Source organism: Peromyscus maniculatus, chromosome 22, assembly GCF_049852395.1.
Source record: "Peromyscus maniculatus bairdii isolate BWxNUB_F1_BW_parent chromosome 22, HU_Pman_BW_mat_3.1, whole genome shotgun sequence".
NCBI lineage: Eukaryota > Metazoa > Chordata > Mammalia > Rodentia > Cricetidae > Peromyscus > Peromyscus maniculatus.
In genome coordinates, this window is record NC_134873.1 from 27,905,445 (window position 1) to 27,929,373 (window position 23,929).

The following is a 23,929-nucleotide window of genomic DNA, read 5'->3' on the forward strand; positions in this document are numbered from 1 at the left end:
CCCCGTCCGACTTCACACTTGACACCCTCCTGTGTCAGTGCTAGGACTAGGTGTGTGCCACCACATCTGTCTTCTTAGTTGAATTTTAAGATGAAAATAATTGTATGATTTTATTACCTTCTTCACTCATCCTCCCAGTCAGCATTTCTCCCTCAGTTTTAAGTAGGCTTTGTTTGGGTTTTACATTTTATTTGTAGTGTGTGGCATAAGCAGAAGTAAAAAACTAACTTAGATGAGTTAGTTCATTCTCTCCATCATGTGGGTCCTGGTGATTGACATGAGGTCATAAGGGTTGGTGGCAAGAACATTTACCTGCTTAGTTATCTTACCAGCCCTCATTTTATAACCTGTTCTTGAAGTATAGACTTTGTAGGGCTGTAGACTATCCTCTCTCTTTCTCTCTCTCTCTCTCTCTCTCTCTCTCTCTCTCTCTCTCTCTCTCTCTCTCTCTCTCTGTGTGTGTGTGTGTGTGTGTGTGTGTGTGTGTGTGAGAGAGAGAGAGAGAGAGAGAGAGAGAGATTGATTGATTGATTGATTGATTTGGGTATCAAGAACTAATATGAATCATTGATCTTGTCAGATACTAAGGAGGTCTTCCATGCACAATAAGTAGATTGGAAGGTCAAATTTATTGTAACCTTTATCCTCCAATCACTAAAAATCAATCTAATCTGTTTTACTTGTGCATTTGAAACGCACTGTTAATGAACTCAATCGGTTGAGGCTGCTCTAAGCATCATGTCATCTGCATGTGTGCACAGGTGAAGACCCAGAAGAAAGGCGTGGCCAGGTTCTGATCCTGTTGGTAGAACAGGCACTGCGTGTCCACGACTACAAGGCAGCCAGTGCGTACTGCCAGGAGCTGATGGCCGCGGGTGAGTAGACCGCTCAGCGCCGTGCTCACATCCTCTACGTGGTATATAATGGAGATGGGCTCTTGAGAACTCAGTCAGCCCGGTGGCCAGGCCAGGCACCTGTTTGCTTGAGATGTATCTTGTTAGCAGCAAGCATGCATGCTGTGTGCTGTCTATTCATATCAGTATTTGAATGGACTCAAGTGCAATAGATTCTCTCTAATTTTGCTTATTTTACATTTCCTGTCTAAAATGTGCTCAGAATTTTAGGAACAATAGTATATGGAACTTTTTAATGTTATTTTATGTATTATAGAAAATAAAATTTGGAAGAATATCTATAATTTGTGATGAGGTAGTCAATATTTCTATATCTTAATGTAAGAAGAAAAACAGTGTTGAAAAATTGGGAAGAGGTTTGGCCTAAATATTCCTTAAATTGAATTTAACGTTCCTGTCTTGAAAGAATACTGAGAGTTTATTGTGGAATAATTTCTCTTCCAAAGCACACATTCCTCCATGGAGGAAAACACAGCACCCTCTTATCAGGAGCCCTCCATGGGAAGGAAACCTTTGTGCTCAGTATTGCCCCGTGGGAACTCCCTCACTGCTCACTCAGGATCCCTGCACTTGCTGGTTGTGGGGATATGCCCTGGGGCTTCTTGCATCTAATGGACTCTGTTACTGCTGGGCTCCATCTCCAGCCCCATGTATGGATGTTGTCTGTTAGTGACTAATAACTGTAAGGGAGGCATTTAGGATTGCTATGTGAGAGAAATGAGACCCAGCTCCTTGCACGTCATAGACAGATGGGCATTACATCTGTGAGCCAGCCGAAGTGGTTGGTTGATGGGAAATGAAAAGAAGAGAGGATCAGGGGAGAGGAATCATCACTGGGTTGTTTCAGGAAGGTCTTTGAAGGCGGGTCCGGGGGAAAGGGCAGGTGTCAGCTGTGATATTCCATCTGGTGTCAAGGGTGTGGATCATGCTCAGATTCAACAATTTTGCAAACCTGAGCTGTCAGGGCCAGACTGAGGCCTGGCCTAGAACACGGCTCACAAAAACTTGGCTAAAGTTCTGGTCAAGGACATAATCTTTGGCAAGAAATCTACAAATAGTTTTATACTCTGGAAGTCAATACAGAACTTCACAACCTTATCATTAGAAAAGGCTTTCCTTGCTGGGCAGTAGTGGTACACACCATTAATCTCAACATTTGCAAGGCAGAGGCAAGGCAAATCTCTGTGAGTTCAAGGCCAGTCTGATCTACAGAGTGAATTCTAGGACAGCCAGGGCTACACAGAGAAACTCTGTTGCCAAAAAAAAAAAAAAAGTTGCATGAAAACCTTCATGACAGTTAATTGTGATGTTGCCACATGAAGTTCAGAGTCATTGTTTTCTGTACAAATATTGTACTGGAAATTATTTCTATAGGGTTAATTCCTGAATTAATTTTTAGTGTACATATTTAGAGACATGATCCTGGGTGGATGCTTTTAATCTTAGAGCAAAAGCTACAGTCAGGCTGGAATACCTTCAAATGAGAATAAGTGTATTTGAAGAATTCACAGTGTGACATTGTAGGAAAATACTTGCTGGGGTTTGGGCCAGCTCCATTTGACCCTGACCTTAGATGTCTGTCTTCTATGAAGTGGGTGTTTCTGTGTGAGTACCTACTCCAATTCTCTTTATAGCAGTTTGCAATTTCTGTTGAACTTTCAAGGACAAATGTTATTTAGTCCTTTCGACAACCCTAGAGAAAAGGGGTTATGATTGTCTCTTTGTAGTCGTAAAGAAAGGTATGGTATTGGAGCTTTTTCCAGTTCACAGGTGTGCCGTGTGGTTGGGTGGTGTCAAACTCTTAGTATTTTGTATTCAGAATCCACCTTTTTAACTGAACATCAAATTCAGTGAATAATTTTCATTCATTTATCAATCCTGAAATGTAAAGGGTTCTGTCAACACGCTTGTCTGGAGTAGCCCTGAATTGTGTGGATAGTGAGCGGGTCAGGTCTGTCTCTTCTAGCTTAGGGTCTCATGCCTGTGCACAGTGTGGTGTTAATGACTGCTGCTTTGCCTTGGAACCACAAGACCTAGTTAGGACTCCCCGCTGTACCCCTCCCTCACCTTTGCTCGCATAACTCTTCCTTTTTGCAAATCCCATTTTCTTCCTTTTCCCCTCTTTGCTAATTTTTCAGGATATCCGGGAAGTTGGGCTGTTTGTAGCCAGTTGGGCCAATCTGAAGGCTACCAGGACCTGGCCACTCGCCAGGAGCTCATGGCTTTTGCTTTGACGCATTGCCCTCCCAGCAGCATTGAACTTCTGTTGGCAGCTAGCAGCTCTCTTCAGACAGAGGTAAGTGATCACAAATACAGTAAGTCCCCCTGTGTGTGAAGTTCGTTTGGTTGAGTGTATGTGTCTGAGACATGAGGTCAATTTTTGTTTGTTTTTGTACCATACAAATGTTCTAGAAGAATCTCGGTTCTCACCAAAAGAGGAATTTGAAAACCTGAGCATATTATAGTGTTGTTGGCTTTATTATAGTAAGGAAGAAAGGTTGTAAGAGGTTTGAATAAAACTACAAGTATGTTAGGAAATAATTGATTGAAAAATAAAGGAAATGTAGAATAAAATAGATGGGAAATAATCATGTGACCTGTATCTGGAGCCATGTTAGTATAAGCCATTGTTATCATATATTCCTTCTGGTGTCCTTGGGAAATGATGAGTGGGAGTTGGCCTTGGAGAGATGCTAAATTCCCTAAAACCATGCTGAGTGAGGTGGAGAACCTGCTCGATGAGAAACAGCTGAGAGAGGGAGGGTCCTGGGAGCCTTGCATTTCATGCCACGGACGTCCATTGCACTTGTCCACTGCATTTGTCCATTGCACTTATGGCAGGCTTCTTTCAGATCATTCTCATTCTTGAAGCTGTCCCTTCCTTGTGAAACTGTTCCTAAACTCCTGGTTTGTTTTGTTTGTTTAGGCAACAGTTTATTGCACCAAACTGTTCATTATCAAATACAACCCCACCTCCCCTTAGAGGAAGAACCTAATACTTCTTAAATTTTCAGCCTACAATGTGAAAAGAAGGAAATTCAAACAAAAATACAATCTTTCTTGTTTCAGATTCTTTACCAAAGAGTGAATTTCCAGATCCATCCTGAAGGAGAAAATATTAGTGTCTCACCCTTAATTGGTAAAGTTCTACAAGAGGTATGCTAAGAAGTGTGAAAGGAATGAGTTTGAAAGAGACTGTAGGTGGGATGAAATGGGTGCAGTTACCCAGTGCCATGAATGGATAGGTGTGTTTTGTGTGTTTTTTTTTTTTTTTTGTGTGTGTGTGTGTGTGTACTATTTCTCAGTTTTGTGTTGTGTGAAATACAACATTCACATGCAAAGTGGCTTAAAAGTGTCCTGCTCCCACTTAACAAAGGACGCCATCGACCACCTCCCCATACAGATGAAGAAAGAGCATGTGACAGTTTCCCACAGCTCTCCCAGTTCAGTTTCTGTCCTGCTGTCTGCTCCTAGAGGTCATCATGGTCCTGATGAGTCCTAGAAACTCATCCTTGTACCATTCCTAGAAGCTCTGTGTTTCTCTAGACTCAAAGGAGCTCTCTCTCATAGGAGCCAGTGGTCACTCAACCTTGTTTGTAGCAGGAGTCGTCGCTCAGGTTGAGTTGAAGACTTAACTCTGTTGATTAATGAAGACTTGACTCTGTTGATCCTCCACCATCTACCCAGTATCTGACCTGCTCAGGCACATCCCCTCTGATGGCCTCTGTGGTGCTGTCTCTTGTTGGAGCTTCCCAAACTGTGTGTCTCCACTATCTACCCAGTATCTGACCTGCTCAGGCACATCCCCTCTGATGGTCTGTGGTGCTGTCTCTTGTTGGAGCTTCCCAAACTGAGTCCTGGCAGACCCATCATCGTTCTCTGGCACCTCTGCCCCTCCTACCCTTCTTGTCTGTGCTCTGAGTTTGAGCCCTTTCTTCTAAACTATTTCTTTCTAATCCACTGCTGGACTTCTCTCACCGTTTCCTCCCCTGTGTCTACTAAGTAGTCTTGCATTTCTCTGTTGTATCCTTGACAGTGGATGTGGTGTTGTGTTTGGTCAATGAAGATGACGTCATTTATCTTTACACCTGCTTCTCGGTGTGCTTGTCAGTGTCAGTGCTTGCTAGAGCTCACTTGGCAATATCTGCTGCTTAATGGCTTGTCCACGGCTAACAGAAATGAGGAGGTTAAGAAGGAATGTAAAGTCGAATCGATTTCCAGCCTAGTTCCTCTTCATGACGTGTGGTAGCTCCTCAGGTCTTGTCATTGTTTGGTCACTGTGAGAGGGTTCTTATTTTTCTGTTTACTGTAGAATCTGACCATCTCTCTGCTGAGCTCAGCCCCGTGGGCTTGTTCTGAATCCCCATCCTCCTTTAAAACAGTCCATTCAAAGTCTTTCGTGACTTTTGGGCTTCCTGGCTTCTGGTATTACAGTGAATTAGAAGGTGTCAGCCTGCCCCCATGGTGACTTCTTGGATTAAGCCGTGCTGTGTTGCCACAAGTGTGCACATACTGCTCTGTTAGACTCTTGTCAGCAATGAAGCCGCCGCAGCAGTCCACTGTGTCCACTTAGGCAGGAAAGGCATCCTTCCAAAGTGGTTATTTTTTCTTTCTTAAAAGCTTTTCTGTCTTCCTCTTTCCTCTTTCAGCCACTTGTAATAGATTGAGATTTCATGAAGTGCTAATCCAAACCCTCACATAGCTTTGATGAATGAAGCACATTTCAGAATATTATAGCTACTATTATCAGAGTGTAATGTAGTATTTAGCTATAAGCTGCCATGCATTGCACATTAACAGTAGAGGTAATAACCATATTAAATATAACTTATAAATGAAGGCAGATTTCGTATATAACCTGCCTCATACTTAATACTTCCATTACTTCATTGTAAAAATTATTTTTATTATATATTCAGAAAAAGTAATGATGGTATTATACAGTAACATCCGTGTGAATAGAGTGGAGACTTTACATGTTAGACGCTGCATTTGTTCCGGTGTGCAAAAATTGTTTATAATAGAATAAAATGCAAACTCTGAATAACTGCAAGATTTCAGATTTCCAGTTCTTATTGATATTGGTTATTAGGCTTTTTAGATTGAAAAGTCTTATACCATTTTGAATATATTAACATTTTGCTTAGCTAGTATCACCTAGCTGGTGGGGTTTTCTCCAGATAATTCTAATTAAAGATAGAAATGGGTTGTATACAGGGTTCGCATTTAAAAAAAATGTTTCACTGTGGGAAAAATTGTTTGAGTATTTGATACTGTAGTTTAAATGGTTGAACTAGTTAATGTCTAGAGAACAAGCATGTTCTTAGCATAGCTCTCCTTTCAGTTTGTAGAAGGACTATTTAGAAATACTTGAAAAAAGCAAGCATAGTAGCAGTTAGTTTCAGTACCATGGCAAGTACTTTCTTTTCCATGGCTTGAGTGATGGGCCCTTGGATGGGGTCCACTTCTTCGTTACTATGTGAACATTGGTATTCAAGTGCTTGTATACAAGTGTTTGTATTTCTCATATGGATGCCCTGGGAAAATCTATGTGCTACGTTCTTGATGTCTGAATATGCCACTTACCTGTTATCCAAAGTGCCTGCATATTTGTCTTAGCTTGTCATTGTTATGATAAAATGCCTGATTAAAAACAACTGAAAATAAAGAAAAACATTGACATGTTTTCGAAAGTTCAAGCTTTGGGTACTTTGTTGTGTTGCTTCTGGGATAATGCCTGTGAGGCAGCACACTTTGAAGGGATATATGGTGGAGGAAAGTGGCTCGCTCACATGTGGCACAGAGAAGCTAGGGAAAGACCAAGGAAGAGGCCTGGCTGAGGCTACAGCCGCCAACAACATGCCCTACCGATCTGCTTTCTCTTAGTAGTTCTCATCTCTGGGTGTTCCCCCCATCTCCAGTTGTGCCATCTGTAGATGTAACCAATCATCTTATTAAAATAAGAAACACAGAGCCAATGTAAAAGAGAAAGCCAAGAGGTCAGAGCTCAGAGCTAAAATCTTACCTCCTGCAGTGCTCCTAGCTTCCCTGAGAGAGAGCTTCTTCCTGTTTGTCTGTCTTTAAATAGTCTTTCTGTTCTGCCTTCTCATTGGTTGTAAACCCAACCACATGACTGCCTCGTCACTGCCTGTAAGTACCGCCCTCCAGGTCTTAAAGGCGTATGTCTCCAATACTGGCTGTATCCTTGAACACACAGAAATATACCTAGCTCTTCTAACCACCATGCTCTTGCTATGGCTCTAATAGCTCTGACCCCAGGGCAACTTTATTTATTAACATAAAATTAAAATCACATTTCAGTACAAATAAAATATCACCATATTTCCCCTTTTCTATTTTAATAAAAAGAAAAAAGGCAAAAGATTATAACTAACAAAAGAAAAACTATACACAAAAGTACAATAACTATATACAATATATACAAGTAACAAATACCTAAACGATGTCTAGTCCATTTGTATTTGACAAATCAGAGAAAATAATTCCCTTATCTATCCTATTTTAGTAAGTCCAAAATGTATCTAATTCACTTTCTATCCTAATTAATCTTCAACTATAACTAACTAATCTTCAACTCCCTCAGAGACCCAAGAAGGAAATAATATTAGCTAACAAAAATAAAAACAGGAAGTGCACGCAAGCAACTTCCAAAAATTTTGTGAGTTGACAGAAACAGCCAGCTGCCTGGACAGTCACCTGAGGTTTCTCCGCAGTGTTGGGGCATCATCTTTAGCCTATAGGCGTATCGTATCTGACAGACTCATTTGTGAAGTAGGTTGTACACAAGGTCAACAGTTCAACCTCACATTGGGTGAGAGCAGTCCATGTACCAGAAACACCTGAATTCCACTAGTGTCATGTCATGATTCAGGATTTTAAATTCTGGAAATTGTTGACGGTTTTTGAATTCAGCTGTCCATTCTTCTTGGCTGTGTATATATGGCTTCATCTCAGCATCCCCTTCTTTTCCACATCCCTCTATTAAATGCCAGTCTACTATTGAGAGGCGTGAGCTTTCAGTTGCTGTTCCATTGCACAACAGAAGCCATAGGCCCACTGCCTGTTCAGCTGCCTTCGAAGAAAAGGGCACCGTACCTTTTCCGGATGCGAAGGCCACTTCAGGGATGGGGCCATATTGTCCTGGCCTCAGAAGATGCCTTCTGATAAAGCCATAACCACACTTGTTTTGGCAGGAATTGGTAGTCCTTTGTTTCGTGTTCTGTCTGTCCATTTTGTCCTGTTGATTCGAGGATACTTTGTTGTCCAGTGGCTAACTTTTGCCACAATGAAAATTAACTCCATATGCAGTTTCTTCAATGCCCATATTTTCTCTGAAGTAGATTGGTACTGCCAGGAGCTGACATGTCTCAAAAAAGAAAAATTTCTAAGTTATTAAAACATTTTAAATGCCATATTTGGTAGATCTCTCAAGGGTTTGAAGATGACCTGTCTAAAATATATCTGCTCAATTTTTAAAACATATCTAATATGACTACAATTTCTATTGTAATGTCTAACTACTAACTTTCATTTCTTTATATCCTAATAGTTGGTAATAATGTAAAGTATTTAAAACTAGTAATTGTCTTTTTTTTCTTTTCTTTCTTTCTTTTTTTTTTAACAAGAACCTTAAATCTAATCTCCTTTGCTTAGCCTTTTTCCTAACCCTTGACAACAACTTGTAACCAACCCTCCTAAATAATGAAAATTATCCCAGACCCAAAACCCGTTAAAAAAAACCAAAAAAAAAAAACACCCGCCCTACACCACCTCTTTGGGAATGTGGGCGTCATATTCTTAAAATTACTTCCTGCTGGGTATGGGCGAAGTTATCTTTATCCTGAAAGAAAAATTTAGGTTAATTGTCAAATTCTAGGAAAGGTAACTATATCCTTCATTATTATCCAGTCTGTGTATAATGCCAAAGTTCAGGGTTTATCTCAAGTCCTTATTCAAGTAGTCTTTGAGACTGGATCATCTCAGCTAGTCATCTCAAAATTGCTCTGAGCACCTTGTAGTTCATAGCTGATCTGTAGATGATGTTTGTCAGCTTAGTGATATTATTATTGTCCACGTGGAATTGTTGTTGTTGTGGGGCCCCATCTTCTTCCTGGAGACTTCAGTTGATGTTAGGCCTGGCTGTGATGTCCTGCAGAAAACTGATAAGAGACTCGAATACAAAGACATATATATGCAGGTAATTGAAGCCTTTTTTCTAGAATTAGTTAGTACTCTATATGACCATGCATTTTTATCATTAATTTTGGCCTCTGTTCATTAATAGAAGTTTGCCAAAAAATTTTCTTTATGTTTTCTCCTGAATTTTCTATTCTCTCTGTTTCATCATCCTGACCAGCATGATTTATTCCAATAGGCATTTGGTTATTTAATCGCTCTGAGCAGGGATTTCCTCTACAGCTGCAGGAAAGGTTTGAACTGGTTTTGCTATGGGTGCCTGCGTGAGGCCCCTCTGGGAGTTTCCCGAAAACTGAGGCAAAGGATTACCCTGTCTGTCCTTTGTTGATCTACATTCCTTGGTCCAGTGTTTTCCCTTACCACACCTTCTGCATACTCCAGAAGGAAGGGGCATTCTGTTGCCATTGTTCCTTGAAGAAACATTGCTTCTAGGAATGACCTGTTTACAGTCCCTTTTAAAATGTCCTTGCTTTCCACATCCAAAACATCTAACACTCCTCAAAACTTTTGAAATTACTTCTCCTACCCATGTATCATCATGCTCATCAGCCTCAACATTAATTGTTTCTCTAATCCAATCTTCCAAAGGTGCAGATCTTGCCTTTAACGGCCTGATTATTCTTTTGCATGCTGCATTCGCATTCTCAAATGCCAAAGCTTCAATTATTGCCTTACTAGCTTCTGATTCTGAGACCATTCTCTTTACTGCTGAAGCCAGTCTTTGTAAAAAAATCTGTGAAAGATTCTTTTGGGCCTTGCATAACCTTTGTAAATGACTCAGGTTTTTTTCCTGGTTCCTCAACTCTGTCCCATGCATTCAAGGCTGCCATTCGACATAAAATTAGGGTTTGGACATCATATAAACATTGTGTTTGTACCGAAGCATATTGGCCTTCTCCAATAAGCTGATCCTGACAAACTTGTATTCCTTTATGCCTCCATTGTTTTTCTATGTTTTTAGCTTCCTCCTTAAACCACGTTAGAGATTGAAGTCTCTGGCTGGGTTCCAGAACAGCTTGCTCCAGCTCCTGCCAGTCCTGTGGTACAATCCTATTATATGTTGACCAAGAGTTTAACATTTGCTTTACATATGGGGAATGCATGCCATAAGATACTATTGCCTCCTTAAACCTTTTAAAATCCAACAGTTCAATTGGAGCCCAAATATTTTGTGTAATCATTTGATCAGGCAACTGCTGTACGGTTACAGGATAAATTAAGGGTGACTGTGTAAAAACAGGCTTTCTTTCTGTAACGTTATGATTTAAACTTGAACCAACTTCACTGTTAATTTTTTCTGTCTGGATTTTTACAGGTTTAACTAGTTTTTCTAAAGCTGTCATCCTGGCACTTAAATCGACTATCTTTTTAAATAGTAAAATGAGGATAAGCATAGTGATAAACTGTATAATTCCAATAATACTAATCTTCTCATATAGTTGTTTCATTGTCAGACTGCCTAAAATTTCAAACAAAACCCAATTTTCTTCCAATGTACACATAAAACCCATTTTTTTTAAAATGTGGAAAAAAATTGTCTTTTAAATAGTTTCCTTTATGACTTACCAAATCTGTGTAGAACAGTAGAAATCCGAGCTAATTTCAAAACAGCCACCTAGTGTCCTAGGTGTGAATCCAGAGAGAGAGAGAGAGACAGAGAGAGAGAGAGACAGAGAGAGAGAGAGAGACAGAGAGAAAGCGAACGTGAAAGTGAAAGCATAGCCGGCTAAAGTTTAAATCAAGCCATTTATTCCCTCTTGAGCCGAGTCAAGACTTGACTTTACAGGCAGGGGCCCTGTTTGGCAGGGCAGGCCTGAGTTGTTTGTAGCACTGGCTTTAAGCAAGCAGCTCACAGTTAGTCTGGCCTGAGGCCAAGCAGACCTGGGCCGGGGCTAGGGAGCCGGCTGCTCGGACTAGGGAGCCGGTTGCTTGGGCTAGGGAGCCGGCCCCAAGCAGTTTTTAATGAATTCTTGTCATCTGGGCGCCAGATGTAGATGTAACCAATCGTCTTATTAAAATAAGAAACACAGAGCCAATGTAAAAGAGAAAGCCTAGAGGTCAGAGCTCAGAGCTAAAATCTTACCTCCTGCAGTGCTCCTAGCTTCCCTGAGAGAGAGCTTCTTCCTGTTTGTTTGTCTTTAAATATTCTTTCTGTTCTGCCTTCTCATTGGTTGTAAACCCAACCACATGACTGCCTCGTCACTGCCTGTAAGTACTGCCCTCCAGGTCTTAAAGGCGTATGTCTCCAATACTGGCTGTATCCCTGAACACACAGAAATCTACCTAGCTCTTCTAACCACCACGCTCTTGCTATGGCTCTAATAGCTCTGACCCCAGGGCAACTTTATTTATTAACATAAAATTAAAATCACATTTCAGTACAAATAAAATATCACCATAGCCATCAGATTATGAGTATGTCATTGGATCAGTCCATCAAGGATGGCAAAGCCCTGGGGTCTAGTTGTGTCTCAGGATCTTTGGTCTGAATGGTACAAGACCAAACCTTCCTTAATGACTTGCATTTTTTGAGAGTATCATATAACATTATTTCATCTCTTATTTTCTTTCATATACTCCTTATTCTCTTTCAGATTCATAGCCTCTTTTTTATTAATTAATTTTTGTTTATGCATATATGCATAACTGTATTCGTATGTATTCCTAAACACAACCTGGCCAGTCGGTATAATGGTACTTACATGTGTGGTTCTGGGACTGACCATTTAATACTGGATAACCAGTGGGTTTGCTCTTCCCTGGGAAGGACTATTTCTTCCACTCTGAGCATTCATCTGTGCAGGAATGAGGCCTCATGGTCTTTCCTTTGTGCTCTCTAGCATGTCTCTTGATGTGGCCTTGTTCAGCTCTTTTGTAGGCAGTCATGTTGGTGAGACTAATGGTTGTTGCTCCTGACATCACTAGGAGACATAATCTCACAGCAAACTCTTTGAGCCTTTGGATCCTGCAGTCTTTCTGCCCCCACATGATTCAGTGTTCCTGGAGCCTTAGTTGTGGGGATGTTTTGTAGATGGATCCTTGGGGAGCGGACTCTAGACTGCATGTGGATTGGTTGGGTTCTATATAGTGATTGCTGTCTGTTGCAAAGAGAAGTTCCCTTGACGGAAGATAAGGACTACACTTAGCCGACAGCATAAGGACAAATAGTTGTTGGAATGCAGATAGGGATTATACTGGTTGAGTGAAGTGGTAGTTGTAGGTTCTCCTCCGAGATTCATAGCTTCACTCCTCTGGGTAGTTGGCTGGGTTTCCAGCACCAGGCATGAACCCCCATGTTGAGTGGGTCTTAAGTTCAAGTGGAAAGCTGTTGGTGACCAGCAAGGGATGTTTGCCACCACTGTACCCTTAGGTTGTGCCATACTGGTTGTTGTTGTTGTGGTTCATTGGTGTCACAGCTAGGTAGGACTGTTGGTTGCTTCCCTCCTTTGGAAGCTTACGTGTCACCTACTATGAAAACTAGTCTTCAGGGTGGATACATTCTGGTCAGTTCCAGCTCAGGGGCCTCTGGGTCCTGTGCTAAGACCAAAACTTTAATACCTAACCCTTTGGTGTGCCAATTAATATCCAAAGCACACCAACCTTTTTATATTCTCACAAGAAATATGTTAAAGTTTCTGTTTCTCCACTGGATTTTTATTTAATATGTGTGCTATCTTATTATGTATTTGATATACTGAGGACCTAATTGTATCCTATGCAGTTAATAGCCATGAGCACATTTTCATATGCTAATTGCCATGTTCAAAGGGCTATTCACATATTTTGCTTATTTTATTTCCCAACTTTGTTTCTTGTCTTGTGACTAAGCTGGAAATAAATGTTCAATTAATATTCTGGATTCTAGATACAAGTATTTTATCTAGATTCATCTCAGATTTGTGATTTGTAAATATTTTTTTTTTTTTTTTTTTTTTTTTTTTGGTTTTTCGAGACAGGGTTTCTCTGTGTAGCTTTGCGCCTTTCCTGGAACTCGCTTTGGAGACCAGGCTGGCCTCGAACTCACAGAGATCCGCCTGCCTCTGCCTCCCGAGTGCTGGGATTAAAGGCGTGCGCCACCAAATATTTTTATGTCCATGTGTGACAGGAATTTTCATTTTCTTACTGGTTTCTTTTGAAGTATAGATGTTTTTAATGTTGTCTAAGGTCTGCTTATCACATTTTCTTTATTGATTATGCTTTCAATGTATCTAAGAAATCTCTGCCTGACTCAGGGTTGTGAAGATTTACTCTTATGCTTTTTTATAAGAATTTCTCCTTCTTAAATTTATTGGTCAATTAATAGTTAGAAAACACTTTAAGTATAAATGTGTGGAAGTATCCACATGCAATTGGATAAATTTATAAAAGAACTTAGATCACATTCGAAGATTAACTGGGAAGTATATTTGGTTAGTTTTCTCTATTATCAGGTAATCACTTGTTCTCTGTTAATAGATTTCTGGGAAATTTTATTTCTTACAAATAAAAAAATTAGATATGAGCCATTTATGATAAAATAGTAGCATCTGTTAACTTTTAATAAGTGGTGCATGGGTGCATCTTGTGTCTTATATATTTTCCTTCTCTTAGTAAGTTATTTAACCAACAATCTGTTATCAAATGCTTTAAAGTTCTTTTCTCTCCTTCTCTCTGTCTACATGTCCCATGAGTCTCACTGCCCAGACAGGAACATTTCAGCTGTATGTGTTATTCTGTGTTGTTTTGTTTCCCACAGAGTCTCTGAGTAGCCCTGGACCTTCCGATCCATACCATTAATCTTCTGCATTCTAGGATAGGCTTGTGACTGCTCCATCATCCACAGCCTCTCCTTCCACGTCTCCATGTACAGATGTTCTGTGTGGCTCTCTTGGCTCATGGGGATATTTTTTTTTGTTGTTGTTGTTGTTACTGAAGCCATATTATACATGCACACACATTACTAGTATTTCTTTGCAGTTTGGATGTTCTTTTCCTGTTTTGTTTGGAGACAGTGTTTCACTAGACAGTCTAGGATGACCTCTGAGCATCATCAGCAGTAATGAGAGTTGCAGTCCTAAGACTCCAAATTGGGAGGAAAAGTGTTGAAGTTGTTACTTGAAGAAAAGTGCTCTGTATTATTCAAGGATATTTTGGAGAAGGGTCACTGTCCAGTCCTGCCTGAGTCGTGTATATTCCTTAAGTATAATTGAGGCCAACCAGTTTCTCTGAAGGGAGTCTTTGTTACCTGACACTAGAGAAGCCACCCCTTAAGTCATTCCAGCAGCCGCAGGCTGTGAGCTGTACTTGATGTGTGAAGGTATCCTGTTCATGGGAATTATTTCGGTAACGGTGCTTTTTTACATTGTAAGATTTGAAAGATGCCATTACTACTTAGTAACCTTCGAATTGTGTAGCATGCTTAATATTTATGAGATTTCATGTTAAATTTTATGCTGGCAGTTGTTGATTTGGTTTTGGGGTCTAAACTGTTTCTGCTATTACGTAGTCAACATTAGTTAGCAGCGTGCCACTATCAGTATGACAAGTGTCATTTCGGGATGACTTTTTTAACCGCCCTTTTCTACCCCTAGTATATGAAGTTGAAGGAAAATGGTTTTTCTCATTAACGACTCTGGTTGCCCTGAGATTGTGGTAGACCACCCCTCTGGTAAATTTTGACCATCCTCCTCTTCATGATGCTGAAAGAGAATGTTTTCACTCATTAACAGTTAGGGTCGCACTCTGAGCTTGGTGAACATTGTCTGGCTTACGTGCTAGCCTGTGGTCCAGCTGGGCTTCCAATTTCATTTTTGATTGCATTAGTTTTGAGAGTGGACACACACGTGGGGTTAGAGGGCAACTTGTGGGCCTCCACTGCTCGGCCTTTACCTCAGGGGTCCTGAGGGTTGGGCCCAGGCCATCAAGGCAGGCGACACTTGCCTTTGCCATCTCGCCAGCCTCACTTTCTCATTGTAAGTGTTCCCTAGAGAAACTATTTACAGGAAATCCATTATTACATACATTTCTGAACATGTCAGTTTTATTTATCTTTGGAAACAGTCTTTCATATTTCATGTATCTTGTCTTGATTTAGCCGACTCATCATCCATCCATAGAAACAGAAATAAAATTTAGGTTCATTTTATGAAATAAAATAGGTTTTATGACTTTCATATTTTGATATCTTTCAGTTCCTTTTATTTACCTCTATGGAACCTCACATCCTACCTGAGGGCTGTATTTCTTAGCATGTTTATAGTTTTAGTTCTAGCCTCAGATGAGTTGATGACATTCCAATCATTTGATACACCCTCTCAATTAAGAGGATTCTTGAGATGAACAGGAATTTAAAATGTGATGTGAAATTCTATTTGAATAATGTTTTCTCTAGGCAGGCGCATCTTGAACATGTATCTCAAACATTTAAGTGATTCAGTAAATCCAGACTTCGTATGGTTATCTGTAGCTGCAAACTGTGGAGACTCACCTACCTTGGAATAATGAATGAACAGTGTCCTTGCTCTTGAACAGCTTCCTCTGCAGAATGAAAAAGCATACCAGAGTATTCTGGAAACAATACATTAATTAAGCACATAATGCTTTGAGTGGGTAGGAAGGTAGAAATCTTATTAATGCCACTTAAAGCAAAAACAGTCTTACATGTTAAGATAAACTGAGGAGAACATCTTTGTGACCTTAGAGTAGGCAAAGACTTCTTTGTTAGATATAAAAGTAGTAATTCTAAAGCAAATATATATAAAACAAATTAACTTTTATCCTAAGACACCAGTAAGAAAATGAAATGATAATTCACAGGGTACTAGAAATATCATTGTTTGCATATTCAGAAAGGCCTATGAACCCAAAATATGTATGACTTCCCCCTGAGTAAGCTTGCCCTGTGTATAGTAGGCTGGCCATGAACTTACTAGGTAGCTTAGAGTAGCTTTGAACTCTCCTGCGTCTGCCTCTCAAGTGTGGATATTACTGCTGTATTGTAATCATGCCACAAGTAAAACAAGTACTGGTGTGTTTGTTCCCTTTTAGTGTTTACAGTGTATTAAGTGAAGCACTTTGTAAAGTCCTGGCCCGGAGCAAGAATTCAAAAACAAGCACCATTTCTTCTCCTACAGTCGGCCAGTTGGAGTTTTCTACCACGTCTTCTCCGAAGGGTTGGCTATAGGCCTGCTGTCTCCCCTCCACACAGCTTTAATAGTTGATAGGATGCTCTGGGTTGCTGGTGATGTCTGTACATTCCACCTAATTCTACTCCAGCACACTGACGTTAAGAGCATGCACATTATTCTTTATTTCCTTCCTTTTTTGTATTTAAAACCAACATGGGGTGCTAGAGTGTGGACTGAGCAGTTCAAAGTGCTGGCTGCTCTTGTGGAGAACCAGAGTTGAATCAACACTGTCAGGCAGCTTACAACCTGTAACTCCAGCTCTGAAGTGTTTAGTGCCCTCTTCTGGCCTCCATGGGTACCTGCTTTCTCTGCATATGCTCCGACACAGACTCAGACAGATGATTTTTAAAAAAAAAACTTTCAAAACCAAACAACCCCCACAGCATGCTGTTTTCCTTTACAGTACTTTTCCGTTTGAAACAACCGCATGCCACGCGCTGCAGCCCTGTAGACAGTGGTGGTGTATTGGAGGCCAGAGACAGCTCTGGACGTGTTTCTCGTGTTTCTACTCAGTTCCCACTGGTGCTCTGATGGGGGCGGGGGGTGGGGGGAGATGGTAGTTAACCAGGTCTGCTCTGCAGACTGGACTACTTGGAAAACTTCCTGAAGATACCGACTTGTAAATGGCTTTTTAGCCCAATTTTAGCTCTTTATTTAAGCTGTAGTCTCCAATGCTAAGGAAGACAGTATTTCTTATCTCCTGGCTATGGTGTTGCCAGATTGTTGTTATTTTTATTTTTTAATGAATCAAGCTCAGTTTAGATCCCAGAAAACATTCTTGATGTTGAAAATGGAGGTGATTTTTATAGTTTAGAGAGTCGCTTAAGGATTAAAGTTATAGGTGTCGCTAATAGTTACCTCTTGTTGCAGGACAGTGTTTCAGGGCTTCCTTCCTGGGGAGCTACAGTCTACCCAGGGAGCCAAAAGATGAGTTTCCATGCCATGCTGACTCCACCAAGGTGGAAGCCAGCAGGTTGGAAGTTCATGGTTGTCTTTAACCTATTCTCTTACTGTGGTAACGGGGGTCACTGGTACAGTTTTATAGTTGTGTACATACAATTTATGGTACTTGTGTATCTATACATTTTTTTTGCTAGGAGAAGAATCACAGAAACGTCAAAACATCAGCCTCTAGAATAGCATTGTCTCCCAGGTTTCATGAAAGTGGGTCATGTGTGCAACACCTGTTACAAGTGAGTCTAAGAAGTGTGTTCTCTAGCTTTAGACTGGCAGCACAGGACCGTTTGCAGAGAGATCCCAATACAGTTAAGTCAATGAAGCCATGGTATCTGCCCAAACTAGAACCTCGAGAAACAGTCTTTATTGCTCCCTAGGCTCCAGTTGTTTTGTGTGGTTATCTTAAAATGCACAGGCAATGCAGCATGGTTTGTTCTTTGCGAACACAGCGTCTGTCTTCTCTGTTTCTATAATTAGCCTTTAACCTGTAATGTTGCATTGAGTTCATGGGTATATGTTTTCTCATGTCAGAACCGTAGTAAAGCATGTGCAGTGCATTTTACAAGCAGCCTCAGGCAGTGGGGATTAGGTAGATTCCGGGCTTTGGTTAATGTAGCCTAAGGGCTTCCTTTTAGTTTCCCTTTAGAAATAATAAAATGCACATGTAAGTGTCCTAACCTGACCTGTCCCTTTGCTATCACCACAAAGCCACAGCTTTGAGGAAACAGTTCATTATTTTATGGTTTCTGTAAACAAAGTATGTTGTAGGCTCTGGTGACAAATCTATTTCTATCCTTCTTCACGTTGTTGGCCAAATTTCATTCCTTTTGCTTGTGGACTGAGGTGCACATTCACATTCTGTTATCACCTGACAGTTGTGCTCAAGTTTCTGGAATATACTATAATTCTTTGGATCATGGCTCTCTTCCTCCATTTTGAAGGGCGACAACTGCGGGTTGAGTCTTTTTGTATTTCAAATCTCTCACATACACCCCCCCCCAAACTTCTCCCTTATAAGGTCTTTGACCTTTGACCCTAGCTATGGCAGGATTTCTGCTTTGTGGGTTCAAGTCATTATACTGGTCAAGTGCACCATTTTGGTTTAATCTTTGTGCTTCCCCGGTGGGTTCCTTAATCATCTGTGAAGTTCCATTGCCATGTAATAGTCTCACAGGTCCCAGCACAAGAACGGGGATGACCTATCCTTAGTTCTGCTTCCGAAGCTGCTGTCAAGTAGATCTAGAGTATGCTCCTGTCTGGGTGCTCCGTATGAGAGGATCTCCTGAGAACTTTTGAGTGATTCTATTATTTTTTAATTACTTTGATAAATGACATGACCCAGAATTAAATGACAAAACTGGGCGGTCTGCTATTAATACCATGAAGCCAAGACCATTATTAGAATCAGAGGCTTACCAGTTAGTTTCTAACCCCTACTGGAATACTTCAGAGAATCCTGTAAGTAGACATTAACCTGAAAGTTGACTTTCATAGAATCATTTTGAATATGAACAGATGTAGTCTTTGTTATTTTTGTTTAGAAGACTGTTAGTGTGTATGATTTTTCCTCCTTGTCGGGGTTTTTTAAAGGGATAGGTAACATTCTTATTGAATAACTCAAGATTGGCTGGAGGTTACATCTTGTACATAGTATTAATCATCCACTTGTTTGAGGAAAAGCAATTCCTTTTCTATTGGAAGGCAGATTATTGGAGACTTCTGATTTTGTTGGGGTCATAGAAGCATTGATTACTTAAATGATTTACATCATAATTTAAAAACCACTTAAAATGTGTGGCCATTGGATTGGTAAAACAAAGTGCATCTCTTCTTGGTAGGTCTTCTGAAAGTGAGTGTTGACTCAACACACTGACATTCTTTTTGTTTTCTTTTGTAAACAGCTGAGTGGGGAATGATGCACTATTGGCATTTCTTCTTTCACGTTTGTGTCATTACCGACTAAGGTGGACTTTAAATGTGTTTCTCTTGGTGTTAATGAGTCTGATTGTTGTCAGCAGTCGCTAGCTGTGCTCCGTCTTACCAGTGAGCACTTGACATTGCCTTTTCTCTTCTCAACACAGGATGATGGAAGTGCTTCGGATAGCAGCTCAGCTGACCTGTTACACTGGACCACTGCAACCACCATGAAAGTCTTGTCCAATACCACGACGACTACCAAGGCTGTGCTGCAGGCTGTCAGTGATGGGCAGTGGTGGAAGAAGTCTTTAGCATACCTGCGGCCCCTCCAAGTAAGCAAGGCATCTTTATAAAAATTAGGTTTATGATTTACACCAGTTCATCAGTGCTGCTGTCTAGTTATTGTCAAAATAAATCTGTGATCGTCAAAATATCCTAACAAATCTGGTCCTCCCATTGGGTAAGGAATGAGCAATCTATTGCATAGAATGTAATTCTTTTCCATGTATTCCTTGCAAAGAAACTGAGATTCATTTGAGTCACATCTGTTTTATATGTCAGGATTAAAATCCAGGGAGATAAAAGAAGAAAATGATTGTGAGTACCCAGTTGCTTCTGTTGTATTTCTGTGAGTTGGTAGTTGAGGACAGTCAGTGTCATCTTGGGGACATCTTTACAGACTCCTGCTTCTACCCTGGGGTTACAGATGAGCTAACAGTAGAACAGTTGAGGCTGCTTTGGTGATGTTCTTAATCTGTGTTTCCTTTGCTGCCTTCTCTGCTCTGCCCCACTGCATGCCGTTCTCTGTTCTCTACAAGAAAATAAAGGGTAAATGTGGGTGCAAACCCGGTGCACCCCACACACTCATGGATTCTCTCTCTCCATTCACTCATTCCTCACCATCTACCTATCCGTCCATCCCCGTGCATCCCACACACTCATGGATTTTCTCTCTCCATTCACTCATTCCTCACCATCTACCTATCCATCCATTTAATATATACTTAGTAGTCATTTTCTTTGGCTCACATACAGTTACAAATACTGGGAATAAAATGAGGGGAGACTTCAGTGTAATTTCATTCTCTACAATGGTGGAGAAGATGAAATATCTACATAGTAATGAAATGGTGCTGTGACGTAAGAATAACTTCAATATGGTGGATTTGTAGTCAACATTATCTTGGATGAGAAAAGTAGAGAGCACTCTTCCAAGAGAATCAGTGTGAGACAATGTTGTCCTCTGTATCTTAGCCGAATGCGTAAGGCAAGAGAAAGAAGTAAAAAAGATGCAAACAAGAAAGAAGAGACAAATTGTCCTTGTTTTCAGATGGTGGTTCTACAGTTAAAAGTCCCCCAAAGAATCGACCAGAAGACTTACATAAGCATTCTCAGCAATGTAGCAGGGGACACAATCAGGATTGAGGAATCAGTAGCTTTTCCATAGAGTGATGATCAGCTCACTGAACGAACTCTGAAGACAGTCTCACTCACAGTACTACTCAAGAAACAACCACAAGTGTAAACTTAAAGGTCTCTTCAATGAAAACTATAAAGAATTGATGGAGGAGACAGAATACAGTTGAAGATGGAAAGGTTTCCAAGTTCCTGGATATACAGAATATTTTTAATCCATGCTATTAAAAGCATTGTACAGATCCAGCCAGTGACATTCTTCAGAATCTAGGAAAATCCATCCTGAAATACACATGGGAACATAAAACACCTCTAATCCCAAAGCAGTCTTGAGCTAATGAGCCATTTAGGAGACATTTCAATATTTGACATACACATATACTGCAGAGATGTGACAATAAAAACAGCATGGTAGTGACCCCATACAGACACACAGTCTGCTACCCGGTGGACTAGGGTGGAAAATTTAGAAATAAGGACATGCTCCTAAGGCCACCTGACTCTTAATTATGGTACCAAAATGATATAGTGGGGAAAAATTAGCCTCTTCAACAAGAGGTGCTGGGAAAACTGACTATCTACACATACAAGAGTGAAACTACACCCCTCTCTCTCTATGCAATTCAGCGTCCTTAATGCAGGACCTGAAACATTGAGGGTAGTAGAGGAAAATAGGCTCAGGAGATAAGAGCAAGAATGGGCAGACGGGACTGTATTAAACTGGAAAACTGCAGAGCCGAGAAAGGATCAGCATTCTGACAAGAATGTCCACCAGATGGAGAAATCCTTACTGAATAGGCGGTCCTCTGACAAAGAATTCTTATCTGGGATAATAAGGATCTCTAACATTTAAATAACATTATCAGTTTGATAAATGGGCAGTGGACGGACATTTCTAATGAAGTACAAATGGGTAATGAGTACATGAAAAAAATGTTCAACATTTTTGTTTATGAGATGATTGCAAATCGGAACTACATTTAGTATTCGATTCAAATCAGAATGGCTACCACCAAAGAATAACAGATACTGACAAGGATATGGGGAAGAGAGAACCCTTCCTCCTGCTGATGGAAATATAAATCACAGCCAATATGGACCCTGGCACCGAGGTTTCTAAAACGGAAGAAAGAGCACCCTGTGATCCACTCACAGCACTTCAGGATGCATATCCGGAAGAATCCGTTTGTGCTCTGTGCAGCTTCAGTGGCCTGCTTGTGTCTCTGTGACACCATTCACATGACACGTTATGGACTCAGCCTCGGTGCCTGTCAGCAGAAGAACAGATAAATTACAAAATATGATTTGTATTCTAAATGAAGTTTGCTCAGTTATAAAGAACAAAACTGACAGTTTCAGAAAAAATGATAGAACTGGTAAGGATCATATTAATGGAAATAAACCATGCTCAGAAAGATGGTAATTATCACATTTTCTCTCATGGTTGAAAGCTTGAGAGAGGACCTGAACTAAGAAGTGGACATGTAGAAGGAGGATGGGGGAGTGGACTATAAAAACGCTACTGAAGATGTGTGTGTAATTAGGGCATATTGCATGCCTAACGTAACCTCTGTATAATTAATATGAACTATAAAAGTTACTTTTGAAGAAAACCAGTGAGAATGAATAAAAAAAAGATACTTGAAGAAGTAAGTGAATAATGACTTTATTGAGAGAGTAAAGTTTTGAGTTAGAGAGAAGTTAGGTTTTTCAGAAAATAATCATTTCACACAGAAATGTGATTGCACCACATAGGGCAGATCCACAGCCCTGGTATGGGAAACATGCTTACGTTCTTTTAGAGTACACAGGAGTCGAGAGTGACTTTTAGTGAGGAGGTCAGCGTTGAAAGCCTCATGCAGACTGTGATGTGACTGTGGACTTTGTCTGCAGGAGATGGAAAGCTTTGGAGAGATAGTACGTCTGTGTGCCGCACGTTTTCTTAATGAGCTCATGTGGCTGCAAAGGCCAATCCCGACCCAGCTCGCCGGGGCGGAGATGCCAGTCATTTCTTTCACACAAGCGTTTATGACGGAAGGGGGAGTGGCTGTTTCGGGGGAGTCTTTTAAGTACTCCTGACGGTCTGTGCGGGCCTTCTTCAGGAAAGAGGACCTGTGGGGCGGAGGTATGCACAGTCGGTAAAGCAGGCACCAGTTACTGCGATGCTGGCCTTGCCATCGGGATAGACCTGGCTCTTCCTTGTCACACTGGCTTATGATTATCACAGTTTGGTTTTTTCCACCGGGTGGAGTGTTTTACTGTTTTTTGAAGGCTTATTTAACATAAGTGCTAAAATCGTTCAGCACTGTTATTGATGCATCACTTTTTAAACATTAGCAGCTTCGTTGTTTCCTGGACTGTGCCCACCGGGAAGTCTGCCGTCATCTTTGACAGAATGTCTTTTACTTTACTTTCCCATTGATTTGAGGAGCACAGACAAGTACAGTGAGTGTAGTAGGGCAGAGGTGCTGGCTGACCAGGAAGGACAGTGGTACACCGAAGGATGCTTAGATTGGGGAACAGTACTGAAGGAGTCCAGCTAGTGAAAGTGGACCATGCTGTGATTTGGTGAGACTTGAGCACGCAGACCTGAGCCTGGCCTGGAGAAACCGTCAGACCTCCTTGAGGGGACCGTTTCAGTGGAGGGTCATAGACCTGTGATAGCACGCAGAACAAAATCTGCAGGGTTGTCAGAGGGACATCACCTTTGGTGTTAACAGTCTGTGTCCTGGCTGCTCGCCTTACTCAGACCCGCTGGCGGTTTGTGAATAGAGCCACCCAGGGTGGCATCTTATCTGGTTCTTCTGACCAATGCTGCTCCCCAGTGCTTCTCATGCATTGATGTCGGCATGGCCAAGCCCGCCGATTTGCAGCAGGGCGGTGGAAATGCTGCTCACAGGCCGCAGCTGCTGTCGCCCAGGTCCTCTGCTGGGCGTCTGTGTCACCCTGCCTCAGGTGTACCAGACACACTGATTCCTTTCTCCTGAAAGCAGCACCCCCACTTCCCACCCTTCTGCTTCTCCTTTCTGCCTGTCATTGGTGTCTCTTCTAATCCTCTTTTCCCCTCACTGTTCTTCTTAGGGGCAGGAATTTGGTGGAGCATATCGAATGGGAACTGTGGCCAACGACGACCTTGCACAGCAAGGATGCCATCCTTTCTACGAGTCGGTCATCACTAACCCCTTTGTCACTGAGGTAAGGACAGTGTGCTTAAGAAGACAGGTTGAACTGACACGAACAAGGAGAAACTACAATCTTCCTGAAGTTCATCTTGGGCCTGGCTTTTTTTTGTTTGTTTGTTTGTTTTGTTTTGGTTTTTCAAGACAGGGTTTCTCTGTGTAG

The 23,929-nt window shown here is 41.1% G+C and overlaps 1 protein-coding gene across 8 annotated transcripts in view; it reads left to right on the forward strand.

Annotated features, from left to right (window-relative positions):
* Nucleotides 1-23,929, forward strand: part of Nbas (NBAS subunit of NRZ tethering complex) — a 289,617-nt gene that overhangs the window by 147,518 nt on the left and 118,170 nt on the right. For all 8 annotated transcript variants that reach the window (XM_015995503.3, XM_042267446.2, XM_015995506.3 and 5 more), the window contains exons 33-37: nt 762-875; nt 3,053-3,210; nt 3,984-4,070; nt 19,336-19,503; nt 23,669-23,782. In XM_015995503.3, coding sequence (XP_015850989.2) covers nt 762-875; nt 3,053-3,210; nt 3,984-4,070; nt 19,336-19,503; nt 23,669-23,782 — 641 coding nt within the window. The remainder of the gene's footprint in view (nt 1-761; nt 876-3,052; nt 3,211-3,983; nt 4,071-19,335; nt 19,504-23,668; nt 23,783-23,929) is intronic.